The sequence below is a fragment of the Humulus lupulus genome, chromosome 8, assembly GCF_963169125.1.
Source record: "Humulus lupulus chromosome 8, drHumLupu1.1, whole genome shotgun sequence".
In the NCBI taxonomy this organism is placed as follows: Eukaryota; Viridiplantae; Streptophyta; class Magnoliopsida; order Rosales; family Cannabaceae; genus Humulus; species Humulus lupulus.
In genome coordinates this window covers 45,527,282-45,544,056 of record NC_084800.1, presented here as the reverse complement: position 1 = coordinate 45,544,056, position 16,775 = coordinate 45,527,282, and the positions used below count along the sequence as shown (strand labels likewise).

Below are 16,775 nucleotides of genomic sequence, written 5' to 3'. Positions count from 1 at the left end.
TAATGGAGAATTAAACTCATTTTGTGCTAGAGTACTAGATGGATCTATTTTGATTATTGAATTAAGGTTTCTATTATTGGACAATCTTCTATAGGGGCTTCACTTTAAGCTCTAACGGTGGGACTCTCAGTGTTTCTCGACCTGTGAACAGTTTTCGGCATGATTTTTTTTATGACCGTGTATATTGAAGTTATTTAGAGCATCTTGCAAATTTTTAGAAAATTCCGAATAGTTTATGGTAACGAAAACTAAGATCAAACATGTTCTTGCACGCGTGACTAATTTTTTTTATACGTGTGGAAAGCAACATGTTTGAACCTAGTTTTCGATATTGTAAACTATTCGGAAATTTCTGAAAATTTGCAAGATGCTTTAAATAGCTATAATATACACAGTTATAAAAAAAATTGCGCCAAAAACTGTTCACGGGTCGAGAAACACTAAGAGCCCCACCGATAGGGCTTAAAGTGAAGCCCCTATAAGAGAATTGTCCTTCTATTATTATCTTTATGAAATTCTTTTTGTTTGTTCATATCTTCTTGATTTAATTTTCTCATATTAATGTTTGGCCATCATTATTATGAATTGAGATTTAGGGTTTATGCTTGAGAAAGATAAACTTAGATTGGACATAGAAAGATTTGACATAGTGATTGTGAGATTGAGAGATTCCTTGGTGTAACGACCCACTAATCTAGACTACTTGGACCATTAACGAATCTATACATAAAACTTACATTTTTGCGGAAATACCATAATTATATTGAAAACTTATGGAAACAAAGGTTACTTTCATAAAATAAGTAGGATATGGGTACCCATTGTCTTTAAAACAAAAATAACTTAAAAACTAAAAAGATTTACATAGAAAATGCGGAAAATACATTTAAAACCATAAAAACATAAACATGACTACATCCTCGAATCGAATAACGCTCGGCCCCTTGACTCCATTCACCATCGATACACATCCTCTAAGCGTCACGAATCTTTCCGCCTCTAAAGCTTATTTCCTGCACATAAACAGAAAGGAATGAGCCTAATGCCCAGCAAGGAAAAATCTAACACATAGTCATAAACATAAACATAATTTCATAATAACGTAAAGACATATCATAACACATAATTCACTTATTATAATGGCCATTATTACTTGGGGTCCCATAGACTAAACAAGCATATGCCCATGGGATTAGTGGGGTCCTACTAGCTAAGTAGGTCATATGCCCATAACCCATTTGGGGTCTTGTTAGCCATATGGGTCATATGCCCAAGCCTACAAACATACACATATACATATCATAACACTTTTAATAACATAAAACATATAGATAACATAAGCACATAACATATAGATTCTAGCCTATTTTCCTTACCAAAGTTACCGAGATTATGGACTGAGTTGGGACTTTTGGAACACTCCTAAAACCATAAGAAAGAGTGAGTCTAAAGAAAGGAGATGAAATGAAAGAGATGGAAAGACTAAACCATAGAAAACATGCTTACCGACTTATATGCTTAAAAGCTTGGATTCCCTAACCAAAATAAGAATAAGGTTAGGGGACTGAGTAGAAGGTTTTGAGGAAGGAAATAACATAAAATACAGAAAGGAACTAGAGTTTTGGGTTTACCTCAAAGATTGCAAGATCACTCTAACCTTCACCGAAATACTATAGAACTCACTTCCCAAAGTGTTTGATAAGCTTATGATGTTTAAGCTTATAGTTTTTCCCCAAACCAAGTGTTTACACTCTCACACTCACTTAACACTAGCAGCCTCTGAACTTAGAGCAAATGGTGAATAATGGCTGGGTACTAGGTCCTATTTATAGAGTTTGGGAATGAAAATATCTTGATTTTACTTGAATAAAAATAATGGCTTTTTAGGTGAAAATCATTTGAATAATCGTTCAGCAGAGGCTGAAGACTCGTTCACAAGATGCTGGACTGTTGAAGGAGTTTGAATGGCTGAAAGGAAATGAATTCAAAAGAGTTTGAATCCATGCTGAAGGAGGCGATATATCGCCCCCTGTAGGCGATATATCGCCTGGGCCAGTATGCCCGAGGCGACCGTGCATCGTTTCGTGTTTTCCGTATCTACGTGCTGCGACATATCGCCCCCTATAGCTGCGATATATCGGCATACGCTGAATATTTAAACACGAAATTACACATTTTTAGCTAGGTTTGAATGGATTAAACAGCCTTGACTAAGCCCTCAACGTACTCAAAGCTGCTGACTGACCCTATAACATTCAAACTTTACTCCTTATTATATTTAATCCTAAAAAATCTTAATCCTTAATTACCATTCAAAACATGTGCTTAAAATCCTATTGGTTGATGTCTAAACCTTATAATATAATAATATAATCCTTAATATCAGTCACATTAATCAAATCTTAGGTTATACTTAATATTCTTAAACTATAGGTTAAACTTAGAAAATCTATAAGTACTACTATGAGTGTCCAAATAATTCCCGGTCTGAACCAAAATCCACAGTAACAAAGATAATGCTATAAATACTATCATACTATTATCTATCTTAGCTAAGTAAAGTTCTTGGACTCTACAATTCTCCCCTACTAAAAAGAATTTCGTCCTCGAAATTTACTTATCACATAACTCCGGATACCAGCCTTGCATGTCCTCCCCTAACTCCCACGTTGCCTCGCGTTCAGAACTATTGCTCCATAGGACTTTGACTATAGGAAGGCTCTTAAATCGTAACTACTTCATCCCTCTATCTAGGATGCTAACCGGTTGTTCCTCATAACTTAAGTCTTTCTGGAGTGCTATCGTATCGTACTTGAGGACGTGAGATGGGTCTGACACATACTTGCGTAACATCGAGATGTGGAAGACGTTGTGACTATCGGCTAGTGCTGGCGGTAGGGCTAGTCTATACGCAACTGGTCCCACTTTGTCCAATATCTAAAAGGACCTATGAATCGGGGACTAAGCTTGCCTTTCTTCCCGAACCGCTTGACGCCTTTCATAGGAGATATCTTCAAGAAGACTTGATCTCCAACTTGGAATTCCACATCGCATCGCTTGGTATCCGCATAGCTTTTCTGTCGGCTTTGAGCTGCAAGCATACGCTGTCTAATAAGCGCTACTGCTTCTTAAGCTTGTCTAACAGCTTCGGGCCTTAGAAGCTGCCTTTCTCCTACCTCGTCCTAGTGCAACGGTGATCGGTACCTTCGTCCATATAGCAACTCATAAGATGCCATTCCGATCGCTGACTGGTAGCTGTTGTTGTACGAGAACTCGATCAGCGGTAAGTACTTGTTCCACGATCCTTCGAAATCAAGTATACACGCGCGTAGCATACCTCTAAGATCTGAATTGTACGCTTAAACTGCCCATCTGTCTGAGGATGGAAAGTTGTACTAAGGCTTAACTTAGTACCCATATCTATCTGTAAGTTTCTCCAAAATTTTGACGTAAATACTGATCCTCTATCTGACATTATCGTCTTGGGGATTCCATGCAATCGTACAATCTCTTGGATGTAGATGTCTGCATATTGGTCTGCCGTATAAGAAGTCTTAACAGGCAGAAAATGAGCCGACTTGGTTAGTCTATCTATGACTATCCAAGCAGAATCATGCTGCTTATTTGTCTTTGGCAGACCCGTCACGAAGTCCATGGCTATATCGTCCCACTTCCACTCCGGTATGCTAAGCGGTTGCAATAATCCTGCAGGCCGCTGATGCTCCGCCTTCACTTGCTGGCATACCAGACACTTAGATACATATTCCGCTATGTCCTTCTTCATCCCTGGCCACCAATAGACTGCCTTGATGTCATGAGTCATCTTGGTAGACCCTGGATGAACCGAGTATGGGGTGTTGTGCGCTTCTTCTAGGATCGTCTTCTTAATACTTTGATTGTCTGGCACGCATACCCGATCCTTATATCTCAATAATCCTTGTCTGGATATTGAGAAATCTGTAGTCTTGCCTTCTCTGACTGCATCCATATGTGGTGCTAGCGATTTCTCATGTCTCTGACCAATCCGTATGTCCTATTTGATTGGATAGACAAGTAAGCCAGCTTGCCTATAATCACATCTATTCCGGCACTGATAAGCTCCTGCTATAGAGGCTTTTCAATTCCGGATAAGGCTGCTAAGTTCCCATAGCTTTTCCTTACTAAGCGCATCGGCAACTACGTTCGCCTTCCCTGGGTGGTATAGGATTTCGTAGTTGTAATCCTTGACTAATTCTATCCACCTGCGCTGCCTTATGTTGAGCTCCTTCTGTGTAAAGAAGTATTTTAAACTCTTGTGGTCCGTATAAATCTCGCACCGTTCTCCGTAAAGATAATGGTGCCAGATTTGCATCGACCATCGCTGCCAACTCCATATCGTGAGTTGGGTAGCGTTGTTCATACTCCTTCAACTGACGTGAGGCGAAGGCTATTACTTTGTCGTTTTTGCATCAACACGCTTCCCAATCCTAGCTTTGATGCATCGCATTAGACAACGAACTTATCGTCGGGTGTCGGTACACTAAGTACTGGTGTTGAGCAAGGCTTATCTTTAAGCAACTGGAAGCTTTCTTCACACTTATCGTTCCAGTTAAACTTTTGTTGCTTCCGGGTCAGGTTGGTGTGTGGAGTGGCTATCTTAGAAAAAGCCCTCTACAACTTTCTATAGTAACCTGCTAGCCCTAAGAAGCTTCTTATTTCTGACGCGTTCTTTGGTCTAGGCCAATCCTTCACGGCCTCTACCTTCGATGGATCTACTGCAACTCCGTCTTTCGATAAGATGTGCCCGAGGAACGCCACTTGTGAGAGCCAAAACTCGCATTTCTTGAACTTCGCGTAGAGTTGATGCTCCTTCAATCGCATCAAAATCATCCTCAAATGTTCCTCGTGCTCTACTTCATCCTTGGAGTATACTAAGATATCGTCGATGAATACAACGACGAATTTATCTAAGTAATCCTTGAAGACCTTATTCATTAAGTCCATAACGCAGCTGGTGTGTTAGCAAGACCAAAAGACATAACCAACTCGTAATGTCCATAACGAGTCCTAAAGGCTATCTTAGGAATATCTTCTCCTTTTACCTTGAGCTGATGATACCCGGACCTTAAAATACAGTCGCGCCTCGGAGTTGATCGAATAAATCGTCAATCCGAGGTAGCGGGTATTTGTTCACTTTATTCAGCTCACGGTAGTCTATGCACATGCGCATACTTCCGTCCTTCTTCTTCACGAATAGTACCGGAGCTCCCCATGGTGAATGGCTTGGCCTAATGAAACCCAAGTCTAGGAGTTCTTATAGCTGTGTCTTTAACTCCTTGAGTTCCGTAGGTGCCATCCGGTATGGTGCCTTAGAGATAGGCTCGGTGCCGGGTACTAATTCTATCGTGAAGTCTATTTCTCGATTTGGCGGCAATCCTGGCAAGTCATCGGGGAAAACTTCTGGAAATTCTTGTATAACCCGAACATCTCCAACTTTGAGTGATGTCTCCTTCTCCACATTCGTGATGCTGGCTAAGAATGCTTGGCATCCTTTCTCCATCATTCTCTGAGCTTTGAGAGATGACACTAACGGTGTGCGTAGTCCTGAAGCTTGTCCCATGAAGCATCGTCTCTGGCCGTCAGGAGTCTCGAACATCACCTTCTTGCGTTTGCTGTCGATCGTTGCGCCATGCCGTGCTAGCCAATCCATGCTTAGTATTACGTCGAAGTCCTTGATCACTAGCTCTATCAGGTCTCCTTCTAGTTCTATGTCCTCAATCTTGATCGGTACGCCTCGTACTATTCGTGATGATAGAACTACTTTGCCCGAAGGCAACTCGGTTACAAACCTAGTTCTAAATCTTTCACTAGGTTTGTCTAGTTTTTCTATCATTCCTAACGAGATCTACGAGTATACAGCTACCAATCTAGCGATACATATACTATTGAGGATATGATCTGACCTATAAATGCTTGTTACTAGCATGGGTTCCTCCTTGGGTCAATGCAAAGACTTTGGTCTGGAACCATCGTTTAATCCCTCTTAGCATTCCTCTGAATCCTTTTTGTTGTAGTTCCCAGGTTTGCTAGCTTAACCCCTAATTCCATCTTTGGTCTAAGTCCTCTGACGAACTTGGTCAACCTCGTAAAGTCGGTTGGGACCAACTCTGGTGCAAACTTGACTAATCTGTTGAACTGACGAGCATATTCTTCTACCATTAGCGATGACTGCCGAGGTGTAATACTTCTTGTGGAACGGCTCCACAAATCTTGTTCATATCATGGTGGTGACATCGTTAGTCTGCTGAACTAAGTCCCACCATATTCTGGCATCCTTCCTTAGTAATGACGAGACGCAGGATATGCGGTCCGTATTACTGAGGTTCATGCGTAAGAATTGGCTTCACATTCCTTAGCCACTCTTCTGCCTCAAAGGGGTCTATAGTCCCTTCGAAGTTTGGAGCGAGCTGCTTGCGGAACCTCTCATACACTGACTCCATATTCGGTACTGGATGTGGCGCGTAGTTCGTCACTGGCCATCCCCCATATGGACCAACTTGTTGGGGTGCTAGGGCCATTTGTTGTAGCTGCGACTGCGGTTGTGGCGGAGGCTGAGGCTGAGTCTGCGCCTGTTGACGTTGTTGCTGCAAGAGTTCCTCGACTTGTTGTCGCCGTCTAGCGATTTCCGCGGTGTTGTCAGCTGACGGTGTCGGCGCGTTGCGGCTAGTAGTAGTACGCACTCCTCTTCTGCGAACTGGAGGGCATCATTGATCGTTGGAACAACGTTGGAGGCGTTTCCGTTGGTGCGTGCAGATCTTCGGAGCGACATCTTCACCAAAAGTTCTAACAGTCGAGAATTTGTTAGAACTTTACCCTAATAGGCTCTAAGGCAAAAACTTATTCTAAAACAAACATATCTCGGACCTATTTATTATGACTTCTTATGAAAAATTATATAGGTCTTTATTTATTATTAGAGTGGGTTTCTATACTTAGAAAAACAAGTCATCTTTATTTTCTAGGTGTGTTTCTAATCATCCTATATGACTTAATTCTCAGGCTCGAAACTTATCTTTGTTCCAAAGTTAACCATATTGAGGAAGGGCTGGGATCAGTAAAATCGTTCCCACTACTAAGGCCCCCTAACTCTCAATAAGGAAACTTGGTTCATTGATTTGTATCCACCTTCACTGAACTTAGTCATTATTCATTTTATTTATTACTTATTATGATTGCGAAAAAAATCAAACTCATACATGAAAATAAAATAACATGAACTTAATTTGGAAAAAAAAAAATAATAATAATTTTCACTTATTACAATCATAAAATAAAGAAATAAACAAAACAAACATTGAAAAAACTAGCTATTCTTAAAAATCGGGATCTTCTACATCCGATCCTTCATCTAGCATATCATTATCTATCTCCTTATAATCATCATTGTCTTGAGCCTCAAAATTTCCTCGGGGAAGATTTAAGAAGATCCTATGTTGTTGCTCATTAGTGAATTGAAACTCTAAATCATAGGTGAACTTAAGTATGAGAGAATAATATCTTAGGGCTGCTTGTAAGTCATCGTCATTATTTATATTCTCCCATATTTCTTCTAAAGTTAAAATTGCTGACGGAAAATCTTTTAAAAGCCTAATTACTAGGACATATTGTTCTGCAGCTCTCATCATGATTTGCTTAGACTCTTGAAGGTGACCTATCTCTTTGTGGAACAAAATCAATCTTTGAGTGATCTTTTCTAGTGCTCCTATGGTGTTTCTTGGCTCCCTTATTCTTTTTAAAGCCTTAATGGCTCGGATATCCTCATTGCTTAAAGCTCCATTCATTCTTAACTGAAACATAAACACTAAAGTCGTTAGCTATACACATAGACAAAGTAACTTGTAACTTGTAACTTAAACACTTACTTGGCGGTCCGATTCGGAGCTTTGAGCATGTGTATCGAGGAGAACTTCATGCGAAGGAACCGTTTGCTCTGATACCAACTGTAACGACCCACTAATCTAGACTACTTGGACCATTAACGAATCTATACATAAAACTTACATTTTTGCGGAAATACCATAATTATATTGAAAACTTATGGAAACAAAGGTTACTTTCATAAAATAAGTAGGATATGGGTACCCATTGTCTTTAAAACAAAAATAACTTAAAAACTAAAAAGATTTACATAGAAAATGCGGAAAATACATTTAAAACCATAAAAACATAAACATGACTACATCCTCGAATCGAATAACGCTCGGCCCCTTGACTCCATTCACCATCGATACACATCCTCTAAGCGTCACGAATCTTTCCGCCTCTAAAGCTTATTTCCTGCACATAAACAGAAAGGAATGAGCCTAATGCCCAGCAAGGAAAAATCTAACACATAGTCATAAACATAAACATAATTTCATAATAACGTAAAGACATATCATAACACATAATTCACTTATTATAATGGCCATTATTACTTGGGGTCCCATAGACTAAACAAGCATATGCCCATGGGATTAGTGGGGTCCTACTAGCTAAGTAGGTCATATGCCCATAACCCATTTGGGGTCTTGTTAGCCATATGGGTCATATGCCCAAGCCTACAAACATACACATATACATATCATAACACTTTTAATAACATAAAACATATAGATAACATAAGCACATAACATATAGATTCTAGCCTATTTTCCTTACCAAAGTTACCGAGATTATGGACTGAGTTGGGACTTTTGGAACACTCCTAAAACCATAAGAAAGAGTGAGTCTAAAGAAAGGAGATGAAATGAAAGAGATGGAAAGACTAAACCATAGAAAACATGCTTACCGACTTATATGCTTAAAAGCTTGGATTCCCTAACCAAAATAAGAATAAGGTTAGGGGACTGAGTAGAAGGTTTTGAGGAAGGAAATAACATAAAATACAGAAAGGAACTAGAGTTTTGGGTTTACCTCAAAGATTGCAAGATCACTCTAACCTTCACCGAAATACTATAGAACTCACTTCCCAAAGTGTTTGATAAGCTTATGATGTTTAAGCTTATAGTTTTTCCCCAAACCAAGTGTTTACACTCTCACACTCACTTAACACTAGCAGCCTCTGAACTTAGAGCAAATGGTGAATAATGGCTGGGTACTAGGTCCTATTTATAGAGTTTGGGAATGAAAATATCTTGATTTTACTTGAATAAAAATAATGGCTTTTTAGGTGAAAATCATTTGAATAATCGTTCAGCAGAGGCTGAAGACTCGTTCACAAGATGCTGGACTGTTGAAGGAGTTTGAATGGCTGAAAGGAAATGAATTCAAAAGAGTTTGAATCCATGCTGAAGGAGGCGATATATCGCCCCCTGTAGGCGATATATCGCCTGGGCCAGTATGCCCGAGGCGACCGTGCATCGTTTCGTGTTTTCCGTATCTACGTGCTGCGACATATCGCCCCCTATAGCTGCGATATATCGGCATACGCTGAATATTTAAACACGAAATTACACATTTTTAGCTAGGTTTGAATGGATTAAACAGCCTTGACTAAGCCCTCAACGTACTCAAAGCTGCTGACTGACCCTATAACATTCAAACTTTACTCCTTATTATATTTAATCCTCAAAAATCTTAATCCTTAATTACCATTCAAAACATGTGCTTAAAATCCTATTGGTTGATGTCTAAACCTTATAATATAATAATATAATCCTTAATATCAGTCACATTAATCAAATCTTAGGTTATACTTAATATTCTTAAACTATAGGTTAAACTTAGAAAATCTATAAGTACTACTATGAGTGTCCAAATAATTCCCGGTCTGAACCAAAATCCACAGTAACAAAGATAATGCTATAAATACTATCATACTATTATCTATCTTAGCTAAGTAAAGTTCTTGGACTCTACACTTGGACTCTATGAATTTAACTTAAAAAAATTACTTGCTTAATGAATTCTTGATTAATTAATAGCGAATAGAGATATCGCATGTATGCTTGAGAGAGATGGATACATTACATTTAGAATTCTAGAGATTACAAATGAAGAAAACTAATTAGGATAATAAAGAAACCATGGTTCATAATTTAAGATAGTAAAATCGTTATGCTAGTGCATTCCTCATTCATCTAAACATATTCCAAAATCATTATCTTCTATTATTTTGTTATTTCATTTTGTTATTTTCTTGTTTAATTTATTTGCTGAATTTTCTAATTAAAATTATAAACTTAAAAAATTATAACAATTGGTGAAATTAAATATTTAATCCCTGTGGTTCGACATCATTTAAATTAAAACTATATTGCAATACACCCTACACTTGCGATAGAAAAATCTGTATTAGTTAAAAAATAATTTACAGAACGGGAATATGTTAAAAGAAAAAAGAAAAAAAGTTACTCTGCCAATGTGACAAAGTGAGAGACGGGTTGGGGCTTGCAGCGTGACTGGGAACCAGTCATGTCTATCATACCAGCAAACCGCTGTTGGTAATGATTGTCTTAATAATTATAGTCTGATTGCCAATTCATGATCTTGTTTTGAAGCAATGTAACTAACTTCTACCACAGGAAAGTGGTCTGTTGGCGAAGAAGCTGCTCATGCAAATTACTTCCCGAGTGCTACTGTTCATTCTGTGGTTGGTTCATAACCCTGTCTGAATTTACAGTTACTATACGAACAAACTATGACCTCCGCCGAGGGGAACTCTTGGCTTGAATACTGCAGCTACATCTAGGCGAGGGCAGTATTTGAAGCCAATGCTCTGTCAAGAAATTAGGTCTTGTTAGAGTTTTAATAACATTGCAAAAGACAGTCCAAATCCCAGCCAAAAAGTTTTTTTTTTTCTTTTTTTAGACAATCAATAGCATCTGAATACATTAAATAACATGTGGCTGGTTTTGAGGCCAAAAAAATACAAGGACAATGCGAAAGGATTAGATATAATACCGGGATGCTTAGTAGAAGTCCTTGATCATTGACTAGGACAGGTAAGCCTCTCCTGGCAGCAGCTGGGATAGATTTTAGGATCAAAAGAGCTCGTTGTGCTGAAACCCTTGCGTGATCCAAACATATGTTAGTCCTATCTGTTGAAACTATATTTTTCTGTTGAGAATTTTCTGAAATGGGACTCTTCAACAAGTCAGCAAGATATAGCCAGTCAGATTCGCACATGTGGCGCACCTCAGGTACCATGTCCTTCCCAACCACACAAGCATTGCAATGACAGCACAAAGTTCCCCCTCCCATATCATCATGGCAATCAGCTTTCTCAGATATTGCACTGACAGGAATTTCTTTGCTCGGTTTCCATGTGACAAAGAATCGGTTCATGAAGGAACAAATTTGCCCAGGGCAAAGTGGTTCAGAATACATACTAATAGATTTTACTTTGTCTTTTGATTCACTTTCTGGTACTACTTTCTTTTTCGACCTGAAATGTTTGACCTCTTCACTTTGCAATAAAATTATGTTCTTGTATGTTGACTCACTAAGCATATTGAGCCTTCTAGCTTTAGTTAGAACTGATTCAGAGGCAGTGTCCAAAAAATGCACTTCTGATGCATCTGGAACCAAACGGCTAAAATGCGATTTGCTATCAGCTAAAATTTGCTCTATATCATCTGCAGTATGGTGTTGATGATTTGTATATGACTGTGCATCGAGGAACTCAATTGATTGAGGCAGAGGACAGTCAGCAGAACAGCAAACCAGGGCTTTGGTGCCTCTAGATGCAGGAGCTGGACAAAGGTAGCAACCAGCTGCTGTAAGGGAAGTCTGTGTATAGCCAAAGCAGAATTATAAAACCAAATAAAAAATGAAATGGAAAAGGAAAAGACAGAAAAAATTAGAGTAATATCTGGTTCAGATGTTTGCACATCAAAAGCTAACATGACAACATAAAATTTCAGCATTAACCAAGCAAGAACTGAAAACTAAGAATCATAATTAATATTCCAGAAACAGCTCTTTCAGTAATGCGCAAAGAAAAAACTAGAATGACAGAACAAGCAGTACCCTGCATGGAAAAGTACGCATGTAGTCCAGCAGCAATTTTGAAGTACTGCCTCTAATTGGCCTGTTCCTTTGCGAGATGAACTGCAGATTCAGAGAACAGAACCAAAAAGTGAATTGGTATCACCAAAATCTTTATTTTTTAAAAAAAGAAAGTAGATGAGATGTGATAAAACTCATAAAGATAAGATTTAAAGTACCTGCAAAATCAATGCAATGAACTTTGAGAGGCATATGACTTCAATTTTTGAAGGATTTAAGATCTCTAAATCAATGACAGCATAGCCAAACTGAAACAGTAAGGCCAAATGAATCTTCTTCAAAGTGTTTTAAAATATTAAAGTCTCAAAATAAGCCATCATACTTTATCAGTATGCATAAATGGTTTTCAGGTATGCACAGTTAAAGGACGCTTACATCTGTTACTGTTACTGCTTTATTTATCAAGTAGGAGCAAACATTATCAACATATGACCGTGTTTGTTGACAAGCAGATATAACTGCTTGCAGCTCAGAATTAAATCTATCTGAAAAATAAAAAGATTAGTTATCCAACCAACATTGACAAGCTTGTATTAGGTAAACAGAAAAATCCATACATTATTACTGATTAGGGAGATATCATTTATAACATTAACAGAGAGCTTGGATTAGAAATTAACGTGAGGCAGAGATCATTTTTAAGATGAAGTCTTCATTAATCTGATACTTAGAAATTTTTAAGCTAAAGCCTTCATTAATCTGAAACTTGGAAACACACCTAGTAAAACTCACATGATGAATAGTCTCTTAATGACATTCGAATCCTATTACGGGCATATAGAAGGCTTTGATTTGTAGGGTCCTCCACCCAAGTCTGTTGACCTCCTTGACATATCTGCAACAGAAATCAAATAAAATGATAGCATGGTAATTTTAATCCCAAAATCAATAACAGTCCTTAAAAAAATACAAGTAAGAAAGAAGGATGGAAACACTCTTCTGTACAAACCTTGTACATGTCCTCCTTGGAAAAATCCAGGAGTGGTCGCACAAGAAGGATGCCATAATCTTTTGAATCAGAAGAATGAGTGTACGAGGAGAAAATTTGAGACATAAATGGCATTCCAGCGAGTCCAAGCACACTACTGTTGTGGGATAGTCTAAGAACAAATAATTCAGCCTGCAGTGTGTCTCAGAAATCATTAATTCTAACATTTTTAAGCCTTCAAAATAAATAAAAATAGGCCGAAAATGAAAACTATTTAATTACATGTTATCACTTTCAAATATCAATGTCAAAATTAAAACAATGTAACCCCTAAAATTAAGGGATAAATTACTGTTTATACCAGAAGGTAGATTTACTTTTTTCAAAGGTATCTAGACAAAGATTTAACTAAAATGATGCTGAACAAAACCTGGTCATCCACATGATGTGCTAAAAGTAAAGCGCTGATCTGGTTCTGGATGCAAACTTTCTGAAAATGTTGATACCTGAAATCCAAACCCCCTTCAAAAGAATCATAATTTACTCTTCATCATAACACAGAAAAGTATTCTACTACAATCGGATGCTTAGTAAAACTTTTGTTTTCAAAAGGAAATAAGGTGGAAGTCTTTACAAAATACTGCCTTGAAAAAAATTTCCACCATATTTTCACTTACAAAAACAAAAACAAGCTCTTCAATTAACCTCAGAGAGTAAAAGGAATCACCTCATGTCACGAGCTGCTTCCTGTAAGTGACCTTGTTTAGGCCGACCATCCGACCACTCACACTGGACAATCTCACATCTGATTCCTACACAAAGTGCATGTAAGCCATCTATATTCTAGCAATTTATAACCAAATAAAGCACATTATCCGTAAGAACCAAAACAACAGATCAACAAAATTGAATATACCCATTGTAGAGACTCGACTAGAAACAATGTTTGCCTCCTCTTTGCTCTCAGCACGCAGGCTGTGGTCGATAATTATAGCCAAAAGCCCGTTTACAAAGCCATCAGAATCGCGGTTTGTATTAAGGCCATTGGTCTTCCAATGGGCAGACAAAACACATAATGCCATACTATCAGGTCCTCCAGAGACTCCCAGAGCTATATACCAAATAAAAAAGCGTCAATATAAGCTAAATTTGTGGTTTAGACACATTACGTAATCAGTAATTTCACAGATATCGATCAAAGTGGCCTACTTGAAAGAACAATAACAAAGAAAAACAAACGACATGAATAAAGCTTCAGTATTTTTCATAGAATAACAAGCTGCGTAGATAATTATCAGACACCAAAATATTTAAACTTTTATGGTAACAAAAATAAGCTCAAATAAACCCGATATCGTCCCATGACTAAAAATAAATTAGCAAAATTTTGCCTTAACCAAATATGAAAAATGATTTACCGACCGATACTATGGTGGGGTTTGAGGCCGGCCATGGTTATTCGTCTAGAGAAAGCTTCCTGATACTTGTTCATGTCGATAGCGTCTTGGGTGGTCAAAGAAGAAGAAGCAGAGAGGGAGTAGCAGCGGAGAGAAGGAAGGGAGTGAGAGAGAGGAAGATGAGAAAGAAATGGGATAGTGCGTACTGAGAGTGGTATTCTGGTGATGGAAGAGAATTGTGGAGTGGCGGCAAATGCCATGGTTTCCATTCGCAACGGGAGAATCAGCCCTCGCGCCATTTAGTGCTGCAGCACAGCAGAATGCTCTGGATTTCACACCCTCACCCTCATCCTATATTTGTGTCGTTTTGTCAGTCCCACAACAATGAGATGCGTTGTCGTTTCCTTCCATGTTAATGCCGTTTATTTATTATTATAATGTCATTCGTATTTCTAACATTATATATATATATTCAAATAGTTCAAGAGATCAAGAGAACATTACCGTTGAATCCAACATTTGAACATGGTTCTTCTAGTCAACCAGAATGCTCATCTAAAAAGACAACATAAATATTTCCTTTCCTAGTTGGTTAGATATTGCCTTTCTTCTTCGTTTAGAACAATACTAATAATTTATTAAGTTCATCCATTTTGTCACATAAATAACTAATTATTAAAAATGTAAACCAATTACAGAAAATAATAAAGTCAATCAAATTTTAGGTTCAACAATTACCGTGGTTATGGTGTTATCCTTTGCAATATAGATAGTATTTTTCATCCTTGCTACTTTATCACTCAATAAACCTTTCACCATATAAAAAACTTCCCCCCTCCCTTTAGAAAACTACACCTTCTCTTTTTTGGGCTAGTGCACGGGGAGGGAGAAATTTGATTCATGGGATTCTTTTTAGGGAGGCCAAGTACAAGATTTTTTAAAGAAAAAAAATAGGTATTATTTTAAAAAATAGTATGTAAAAAAAAAATTTGAATGGGGCAAGTAAGGTTCGACATCTAATTTAATCTATAACTACCAAATCAAATTCAATTAAAAATTGGAAGTCATTATTCAATCCAATTAGTATTTGGATTGATTTAATTATTTTAATTGGATTGTAATTTATATAAAGTCGTCAATATTATAAGTTTTACACTGAAATATAATATTAAAGCTGAAAGTTTGAAGTAGCTAACACAAATACACAACTATTGAAACTAAATGTAAGTCTCAAAAAAGAAAAATAAGACGAGTGTTGAAAGATGGAAGTGGCTGACTAAATTAAATGGGTGTATTTTTTAGTCTCTTTAGGGGTTTTAGAAAAATGGTGTTGAAGGGTCCATTATAAGACAACCAATAAAATTTATTAAAATAAATATATTTATATAAAATATAAATATTTATATAAAGATTGGATTGGATCAGTCAATAATTGGATTTTGATAGTTCAATTTGTCAACTCATACAATCCAATTAACATATAATTTTTCAAACCTAATACAATCAAATTGTAATTAAATTGGTTTGATTTGGATTAGTTAGGCCTAATTGAATTGGTTTAGATCCCCATTGCTAGGGGCAATGCCCCCTCTTTGTCAACATCTCTAAGTCCACATTTCACGTTTATGTTTGTGTGTTGGTCGTGCTCTTGCTAAGAAGGAAATGCTTTGCATGTGGGTGTTGGTAATGAGCTTCTCTGGTGGTAGCTGTCTAGTTGACCCTTTTCTCTCTTAGCTTCAAACTTTGTTTTTGTCTCAAGTGTGTAGGTTTTCCTTTCGGCGACAACATGGGATCTCAACTCGAGTTTTGGCTTTGCTCCTATGGTGACAATCCAAGAACTTGATGTTAGTTCTTTTGCTAAGATTAGTTTTTAGATTTACTATTTTGGGCGTGTTTTTGTTGTATTTATTTCCTTTTTGGTATTTTTTTCTTATGAAGGAATTAATAGTAATTTCCTTTGGCATTTTCTATTGCCTACTATCTCGAATAGTTTGGATTTTTTTAACGACCATAACTTTGATTTGTATATCATATTATGTCGATCTTATTGACATTTGTTGTCGTTTGCTAAAAGATAATTTGATTTGTCATTATGACTTTTCAAAGATCTATTGTATTGGATTTGATTTGTGTTACTTGTTGAATGAATTCCTTGATTTTTTTTTAAAAAAGGTTCCACCATATAATTCACGTACCTAATATAATTTCTTAAAAAATTTGTAACTTACTAAAATATAGTTGATAGATAATTATAAGAGAATTTGAGAAATTATAATGCATTATTTTTAGATATTTTTTTCCTAAGAGTATTTAAAAATATATTTAATTAAATCATGTTGGAAATGAGGATAAATTTCCCAATTCAAGAACCTCAGATGAATCTCAGAAAATCAGAGATGAATCTAAGAATACAAATAAGT

The 16,775-nt window shown here is 37.2% G+C and overlaps 1 protein-coding gene across 1 annotated transcript; it reads right to left on the bottom strand.

Annotated features, from left to right (window-relative positions):
- Positions 1–10,294: 10,294 nt before the first annotated feature.
- LOC133797041 (uncharacterized) lies at positions 10,295–14,720 on the bottom strand. Its single transcript, XM_062234801.1, has 11 exons — positions 14,381–14,720; positions 13,875–14,069; positions 13,686–13,770; positions 13,389–13,464; positions 12,980–13,150; positions 12,763–12,865; positions 12,406–12,515; positions 12,189–12,278; positions 11,992–12,072; positions 10,924–11,751; positions 10,295–10,738 (listed from the first exon to the last, which is right to left on the bottom strand). The coding sequence occupies exons 1-11, from the start codon at positions 14,652–14,654 to the stop codon at positions 10,646–10,648; spliced, it is 2,106 nt and encodes a 701-aa protein (XP_062090785.1). The 5' UTR covers positions 14,655–14,720; the 3' UTR covers positions 10,295–10,645.
- Between the last annotated feature and the right edge of the window lie 2,055 nt (positions 14,721–16,775).

What these genes read in the sequence shown, in the direction of transcription:
- LOC133797041 (XM_062234801.1), bottom strand. Translation starts at nt 14,654, where the DNA reads ATGGCGCGAGGGCTGATTCTCCCGTTGCGAATGGAAACCATGGCATTT. An exon ending in CAAACCCCACCATAGTATCG is followed by an intron (nt 14,070 to 14,380) that starts GTCGGTAAATCA and finishes TTTGGTATATAG; the next exon opens with CTCTGGGAGTCTCTGGAGGA. An exon ending in TCATTGCATTGATTTTGCAG is followed by an intron (nt 12,073 to 12,188) that starts GTACTTTAAATC and finishes CTGAATCTGCAG; the next exon opens with TTCATCTCGCAAAGGAACAG.